The sequence below is a fragment of the Mus musculus genome, chromosome 7 (assembly GCF_000001635.26).
Source record: "Mus musculus strain C57BL/6J chromosome 7, GRCm38.p6 C57BL/6J".
Classification (NCBI taxonomy): domain Eukaryota; kingdom Metazoa; phylum Chordata; class Mammalia; order Rodentia; family Muridae; genus Mus; species Mus musculus.
Window position 1 is genome coordinate 6,276,471 of NC_000073.6, and position 8,748 is coordinate 6,285,218.

General features: G+C 45.8%; 1 protein-coding gene across 6 annotated transcripts in view; it reads left to right on the forward strand.

Moving 5' to 3' along the window:
- Window positions 1-5,391, forward strand: part of Epp13 (epididymal protein 13) — a 29,225-nt gene extending 23,834 nt beyond the window's left edge. For all 6 annotated transcript variants that reach the window (XM_011250665.2, XM_011250666.2, XM_006540265.3 and 3 more), the window contains 3 exons: window positions 950-1,071; window positions 2,944-2,981; window positions 4,998-5,391. In XM_011250665.2, coding sequence (XP_011248967.1) covers window positions 950-1,071; window positions 2,944-2,981; window positions 4,998-5,025 — 188 coding nt within the window. In that variant the 3' untranslated portion in view covers window positions 5,026-5,391. The remainder of the gene's footprint in view (window positions 1-949; window positions 1,072-2,943; window positions 2,982-4,997) is intronic.
- The last annotated feature ends 3,357 nt before the right edge of the window (window positions 5,392-8,748 follow it).

An 8,748-nucleotide genomic window follows, 5' to 3' on the forward strand; every position in this document is an offset into this window, starting at 1 on the left:
CTGCAAAGTGTCCTGTGGAACTCAGTTAGCAAGCCAGGCCAAATCCGTGAGCTCCAGGTTCCGTGAGAGACCCTGACCCTTTGGTTTGGGAGGAAAAAACCAAAGGGGAACAAACCGATAGAATAAGTGAAATGTAATAAAAATAAGATGGAGAGGGGCTGATGAAGGAACTGACATGCACGTGTGTGTGCATGCACACACTGAACACATACATATGCACAATGCACACAGAGAGCGCCAGAACAATTAGTAAGATGGACTTGAAGGTGCGTACCTGTGATCCAGTCCTTGGGAGGGGAGGCAGGAGGGTCAAGGGGTCACCCTTAGCTACGGAGTAAGTTTGAAGCCAGCCTGAGATACATGGGATCCTTTTCCAAAAAATCGAAGCAAATCAAACAGTCAAAAGGACAAAAAGAGGAGAATTAGTGAGGTTCCCTCAGAGCTCCAGGTGGTTTGCGGACAGGGTTTTTGTTGTTGTTTGTTTGTTTGTTTACAGAGTACAGGTTAGACTCTGTGCAAAAGAGCTTTAATTTAAACTTTAACTACGGTATGGAGTGAAAATTCTGCACCAGCCTGGTGAGAAGCACACTGCTTACCTCACAGCAGCAGCACTCCTTCAACTAAACTCTTTGTGTAACTTACTATTTCCTAAGCAAGCCTGTGAGTACATCCCATATAGCGCTAGTGTTACTACTCCAATTTACCTGAGTTGCTGCCTCATTCAATCTCAGAGACTGAATTCTGACTGGACTTGGCCACAAGTGGCCTCTGTTACTGAGCAAATAGTTTGCCTGGAAGTTGAGAGATTACTAAGATGGGAGAAAATGGCCACAACCTCGAATATAAATGAAACTTCCAACTCAGGAGACATCTAGGGGCGCAAGTTTGGAGTACCAAAGGGGAAGGGGGCTTCTGGGTATTATTAATCATCAGCAGCATTTGCCTTTAGTGAAGCCTCCTCCAGCCACCACCACAGTCAGGGGACTTGTGAGGACCAGTGGATGGAACTTTCTGAGGTGTGCCTACATGGTGATTACGTTCTTCTTCGTGTCCTACAATAAAGGAGACTGGGTGAGGAGGGAGCCTTTCTGTCTATGGAGGGAGGAAGGTTGACGAGAGGGAGGGGCAGGGTAGGGAGAGATGGAGGAGGTATCATGGGAGAAGGGAGTCTGCACAGAGCTGTCAGAACGGTTGAGGTCGGAGGGGAGACTGTCCTACGAAGTGGTCTCACCCGAGAGTATACTCATGTGTGTGTGTCTGTGCACAATCAAGTAGATGTCATCGGACAGCTTTCCGAAGCCAGGTCTCTCCTACTATTCTAGAATTGATATGCCTTCCCAGTGATAAACCACCCTGCACACTTGGAGATTCAAATGGAAAATTAGAATAATTGCACATGTACTGCTCTAGCTAATACCCAAAGAGGAGCTGGCCATGGATCAGAGATTTTACTAACTTAAATATACCCTGGTCATATGCATTTTACATTGTACTAGCCTCAGGGTACACTTTGAGCAATTTCAATGGAGACTGGAGGCTTCAAGTCTGGCCTCTGGGGCAGATGGGAGATATACACACTTGCTAAAATTATCTTTTATGTATACTAGTGTTGATTTCTTCAAACGGTTGTTACCCAGGGTGATCCTACCCATCTGGCAGAATTATGGTTTTACTGATAAGAGCACAGAGGCCTTAAGGCAGACCAAGATTCAATAATGGTTGTGACCCTGTGCTACCCTCTGGAGCCGCCTCTTAGAAGCATATTCTTTGACGTGGGGTTGCCTCCTTTTGTTATGAGAATGGAGCCTAATTGACAGACAGTCCTGGGGACTAAACATAAGCAGAAACTTTTTCAACAACCCTAAACTTTAATTACGGTATGGAGTGAAAATTCTGCACCAGCCTGGTGAGAAGCACACTGCTTACCTCACAGCAGCAGCACTCCTTCAACTAAACTCTTTGTGTAACTTACTATTTCCTAAGCAAGCCTGTGAGCACATCCCATATAGCGTTAGTGTTACTACTCCAATTTACCTGAGTTGCTGCCTCATTCAATCTCAGAGACTGAATTCTGACTGGACTTGGCCACAAGAGGCCTCTGTTACTGAACCACAGATGGGATGAGAGGCAGGCAGTTCTCTACTAAGAGTTGTTTCCCTGTGAACGACACTTTGTATCCTCACTCCCCAGCCCCCGCCCTCCATATTCCGGAGAGTCTTAAGGAACAAGTCTTCACATCTCTGCCCGCTGAGCAGTGGTCTCTAATGTAGGCTAGGATGCCCTTGGATGTCCAGGATGAAGCTCCTTCAGCTTCCATCTCCTAAGTGCTGGTGTTAGGGGCGTGAACTTCCACATCTAGTTTAGGGTGTGCTTGGGACCAACCCAGGGTTTCATGCATGCTGAGCAAGCACCATACCAACTGAGCCACATGCCCAGCCCATCTGAGTTGTGAAATCAAGCCCCTGGGTACCGGGTGTAGAGTGAATTTGGAGCAGGATACAAGAGCAAGAAGAGAGACAAGGATGGTCAGGCCAGGAGCTGTAGGTAGTAGTGACCCAAGGAAAATCCTGCTAGATTGGCTAGACCAGTGGTTCTCACCCTTCCTAATGCTGTGACCCTTTGATACAGGTCCTCATGTTGTTGTAACACCCTCAACCACAAAATTATTTTCGTTGCTACTTCATAACTAATTTTGCTACTATTATGAATTATAATATAAACATCTGTGTTTTCTGATGGTCTTAGGTGACCCCTGTGAAAGACCCACAGGTGGAGAACTGCTGGCCTAGACTCTTAGCAGGAATGTGGCTCATGGATTGGGGTTGAGGGCTGAGGGAGACAGGGGAACCCAGGAGGTAAATCCCCGATATTGTTTGATTTTTATTTTTTATTTTATTTTTCTCTGTTTCACATCCATGCCTTCATCATTGTTGTCTTCTCCAGTGTTACTGCCGCTACTGTAACCCGGACCTGGATCTGAGGTATGGCATGGCAGGGAAGGGCATGCCACCTTTTGCCTATGGGTCAGGGAGGTTGGCTTTAAACCTCTTGGTTTTTTTTTTTTTTACAGGGTTTCTCTGTGTATCCCTGGCTCTCCGGGAACCTTTAAACTTATTTAATTACACTGTGATGTTATTATTATTTGGGTGTGTGTGTCATGTATACTTTTGCCATGGCACACAAACGGTAAGGGGCAGCTTACTGGAGTCAGTTCTTTCCTTCTTCCTTACATGTTCCAAGGAGAGAACTTCGTCCTTAGTCTTCAGTCTTGGCAGCAAAGTGCCACTGGATTCAGGAGCTTGGTTTTAAATAACTGATTTTGAAGTTAGGCCCTGGTTCTCCCTCCCAGCTCCACGCTCCCAGGAATAAGACTCAGACTCAAATTGCCATGTAGCTAGGCTCTTCTCTGACTAGATAAAACTCAAAACATCCCATTTCTTGTAGCCTACATTCTGCCATGTGGCTGTCTACCTGTACTAATCTCCTCACATCTGCCTGGCAAATCTCTTGCTTGGTTCTATCCCAGAATCCTTTCTCTCTACCGGGTGTCCCACCTTCTATTTCCTGCCTAAGCCATAGGCCATAGGCTTTTAAACTAATGGGTGGTGCATCCATACAACACACACGATATTCTCTCTAAAACCTAATGTCCAAAGTAGGGTTTGTAGGCTCAAAGTCAGAGTCACAGAATTGCACGGCAAGTCCCAAGTTCATTCTCCCTTCCTGTGGGAGCCATGTGTGTTCCCCTCCCCAGCACAATATATAAAATAAAATAGAATATAATTCTAAGCTGGGCATGGTGGCACACGCCTTTAATCCCAGCACTCGGGAGGCAGAGGCAGGCAGATTTCTGAGTTTGAGGCCAGCCTGGTCTACAAAGTGAGTTACAGGACAGCCAGGGCTATACAGAGAAACCCTGTCTCAAAAATAAATAAATAAATAATATGTACATATTTTTTATTCTAAGTGGGATTATTATTATTATTAAATAAGACAGCTTGGGAGATAGTTCAGAGGTTAAAAACATGTACTACTTTTGCAAAGGACCCAAATTAAATTATCAGCACCCACATTATAGGACTTGTACAACCTGTAACTCTAGCCACAGGAGACCAGGTGCCCTGTTCTGACCTGCAAGGGCACCTGCATTCACATGGACACACCTACACACATACACACACACACACACACACACACACACACACACACACACACACGTACACACACATGCATAATTAAAAATAAATTAGGGGCTGGAGAGATAGATCAGTAGGCACAAGCACTTGCTGCTCTTGCAGAGGGTTCAGGTTTGGTCGCCAGCACTCACAGAGTGGCTCACCACCATCAGTACCAGGAGATCTGACACTCCCTTCTGGCTTCCACAGACACTGCATGTATGTGGTGCACATACATACATACATGTGGACAAATACACACGTAAAATAAAAGTAAATCTTTAAAAATATTTTTAAAAATTCGGGTGCTGATGGTACATGCCTTTAGTCCCAGCACTTGGGAGGCAGACATAGGCAGATCTCTGTGCGCCACCACTGCCCGGCGGAATTATGCAAAATTATGCTTGCTGGACTTACCTTAAGGATGGAGAAAGTTTAACCTGTAACATGGCTGTCAGGCTGCATGACCATTTCAAGGGTGGCAGAGGTAGGGGCTGTACAGGCTGCGTGAGCTAGGACGAGCAGGCGCTACTCCTGCCAGTCTCAAGACGAGATTTCTCGGGTTTGGACACACCTCGATCTCATTTTTGCTCCAGACTTGATCCCCTGGTTGCACAGAGGTCTGAGTGAAGTGGTATCAGCAGGTGGAACAGTTTGTTGGGGGGGGGGGGGCGAACAAAGTGGGAGGAGCCAGGCCCCGGACGTAGGTGAGAAGCGCAGGCAGGCTCAGGGGTCTCGAGTAAAGTCCTATGGGGTCTGAGAACATATGAAGACCTAAATAAGTGTCCAACTGTGACTGCCCTACTTTCTCCTCTTCCGTAGAGACGACCCCTGCTGTTCCTTCCAGTGAAGCCGCTCTGCTCTGTTTTGCTCAACCCTCACAAGCCCTCCGTCTCCAGAGCATTTCACTTCCCAAGGAAGCTCTTCGAACTCTGGCTTATCAACTAGCAGAGTATGAGTGTGTCCAGAGGCTCAGCAGGAAGCCGTCTGGGGACCGTGCCCTGTGACAATAGCCAGTAGAGCAGCCGAGTGAGCCTTTGTAAGGCTTTCCCCAACACCTTCTCTTCTGGGCCATTTTCAACCTTTCTTTATTGTGCACTAATTAATTGCTAAATGCTTGTTTCTTACATTCACAGAACAGCAAATGACACAGGGTGGAGGGGCGCTAAGAATCATTTATAATTTTCAAATAAAAAAACCCTTGATTTTTGATTGATTTTTGATTCAGTGCGTATTCAGTGAGTTCTGTGTGATTCTGTGTGTATTGAGGGCATTGGCTCAGCAGTGAGTATCTTTAACCACTAAGCTGTCGTGCTGACCCTCAAACAAAATCCAAGAGCAGACAGAAAGCCCTGTCTCTCTCTGCTTTCAGATGTTGAGTGAAACCTAAGTGTGCTTTAAAGCTTCCTGACGTGCTGGGCTTCCTTCCTCTCTTTCCAACGCTTCTCGCCTGTACTGCAGTAGCATGGCTTTGGTAGGTCCTACACCTTCTGCCTGGGTCAGTTCTTTACTCTTGAGTGTCTGTTTGTGACCCTTGTTAACTTATGTTATTAATGAGAATAAGAGCCCCAAGACGAACCCTGATTTCCCCAGTCTCATTTGATGGCTCTGCTGGGACTCCCCATAATTTCTGGTAACACCTTTTCCTGCCTCCTCCCCTTTCTCGTTTTTGTTGTTGTTTGTTTGTTTGTTTGTTTGTTTTGTTTTTTGATACAGAGTTTCTCTGTGTATTTGTTGTCCTGGAACTCACTCTGTAGACCAGGCTGGTCTCGAACTCAGAAATCCGCCTGCCTCTGCCTCCCAAGTGCTGGGATTAAAGGCATGCGCCACCACTGCTCAGCTCCTTTTTCTTTTTTCTTTTTTTTTTTTTTTGTTTGTTTTAAAGACAGGGTTTACCTATGTAACCCTGGCTGTCCTCACTGTGTAGACCAGGCTGCCCTTAAACTCTCAGAGATCCACCTGCCTCTGCCTCCTGAGTGGTGAGACTAAAGGCAAGTGCCACCACTATTATTTCCTGTCTTTTAATACTTTCATTGGCAGAGAAAATGGGCCCATATTCCTGCACCTCTATTAAACAGTGGATACGGAGAATCAGGAGTTGAGAGCCATTGTTGACTATATAGTGAGTTTCAAGCCAACCTGGAATACATGAAATTTTGTCTCAAAACAAAAAACAAGAGGATAGCTCAGCAGTTAAGAACAGGGCTCCTTTTGCAAAAGACAACAGCTCACAACTGTCAGTGACTCCAGTTACAGGGGACTTGCCACCCTCTTCTGGTCTCTGCTGGTACTGCATACATATGGCATACTTCCTGAAGGCAAATCACACATATAAAATAAAAACATCTTAAAAAAAAAAAAAAAGTAAGGTTCAAGGCTAGATACCGGTTATATGCACTGCTTTATCCTTGGCAACCACACTAACTTGGCTCCTAATAAGTTACAGTTCAGACCAGAGGAACAAGAATGCTCATCAGAGTGGGCAGTGACCCAGCTTGCCTCAAGCTGAGTCGGATTTTGGACTTCCTGTCCAATTTGGAGGAGAAAAGAAACCTGAGTACTCCATATTGTTGCATTCTGCTCACTTACTTTTTTATTTTTTAAAAGATTTATTTTTTTTATGTATATGAGTACACTATACCTGTCTTTAGACACACCAGAAGAGGGCAGATGGTTGTGAGCCACCATGTGGTTGCTGGGAATTGAACTCAGGATCTCTGGAAGAACAGCCAGTATTCTAACCACTGAGATATCTCTCCAGCTCCTGTTGATTTACTATAAAGCAGACAGCCAGACACAACGTGAGGGTTTGCACATACATATTGTTGCACAAATGCCGCCCCCCTCCCCCCGTCCTATACCCTCACTCCCACTCCAATCACTCCACACTCCAATCCTCACACGTCGCCGGTGCTCTTAGGAAGGTCATGAGAATCCTTGTGGGAATCAGCCTTTTTAGTTGACCTTGGAACTCTGGCTTGGGGGGGAAAAGCAGATTAAACACAGGGTCTGCTGTCCTCACATCTGACGCGAGGCGGCAGTCTCGTCATTTCCGTCTCCAGATCGCCACAGAATGCAAAACTACAACTCCCACAATCCCTCGCGCCTAGCCCTTTCTTCGCCTCCCTCTTTCCTAACACAATGCTAACACCCTAAGAATATCTGCAAGGCGTTTTCAGTCTTCCAAACCATTCCTTGGTTCAGACGTTTCTGCTAACAAACTCCGTTTTATTGACAAGCGCGCCTCCCACCTCTCTGCTTCCTTGACACTACAATACCCAGAAGTCTCTGCACCACTTCAAGCCTACAATTTGTAGCCTTGGAGACAGAGAAACGCTAGACCGCTGGTTAGGTTAGGGGGAGAAAGACTGCTTCTAGAGAGAGCAGGATTCCGACTGGTGGAGAGGCCTATTTGTTCGCTTCCTTTTTCTTTTTCTTCTTTCTTTCTTCACTTCATTTTAATTCTTTTTTATGTTAGTATACAAGTTCTAAGTTTTTTTTTAATTACTTTATGTATACGAGTACACACTGTAGCTGTACAGATGGTTGTGAGCCTATATTTGGTTGTTGAGAATTGAATTTAGGACTTCTGCTCACTCCGGCTCGCTCTCGCCCAAAGATTTATTTATTATAAATAAGTACACTGTAGCTGTCTTCAGACACACCAGAAAAATGCATCAGATCTCATTACGGGTGGTTGTGAGCCACCATGTGGTTGCTGGACTTTGCTTTGGAAGAGCAGTCCATGCTCTTACTCACTAAGCTATCTCATCAGCCTAAATTCTAAGTTTCTTTTTGGCCTTTTTTCATGCAATTTTTTTTCATGGTGTTGTTACTCTTTACTCCGTGGCTGGTCTTCTCAACAAACCCCTTCCCCAACCTTGTATCCTTCCACCCCCAGTAGGCAAAAGGACACATTTCAGGGTGGCATAAGTGTATTGAGGCGGGGCCTCTTCTTATTTCCTCTGGGTCAACTGGACAGTTGCAAGTATGACAGGAGAGGCTAGTCTGAGCATGCAAGGCGTGCACGTTCCTGAGGTCCAAAGAGGTCTCCTGGGTGTTAAGTTTCAAGCCCCAGACAAAAGTGCCTACTTAAGATATTAAAGGGGACCTGGCCACCAGGTTCTACCTGCCTTTCTCAGTTTGTACCTATTACAGGGCCCTCCTGGCAGGCATACTCTGCCCTCTACCCTAAACTTCTCCAGCCCAGGGGCTGGGCCACCCTTCCCCCAGCTCTCCTTCCCTATGCAATCCAATCATTTTGGTTACCTGGTCCTTTCACCTACTCTCTTTAGCCTCCTGGCCTCTTGGTCTAGCCCTCTTCTCTCCCCTCCTCCCTCTCCTCATATTGCTTAGGGTCATGTTCACTTTGGACTCTCTCAGACATCCGTGCCTCTGACTATGTGTCCCTTTATCTACAATAAACCTTCTCATCTACCATACCTAGGAACAGTCATGTTCTTCCCTTTTTATTTTATTTTAGTTTTCATTCACTGGGAAATGAATGCAACCTTTAGTCTCACCCTTTCTGGTCTCCAAGATAACGAATTCCCTGCCTCTTTTGGTAGTAACA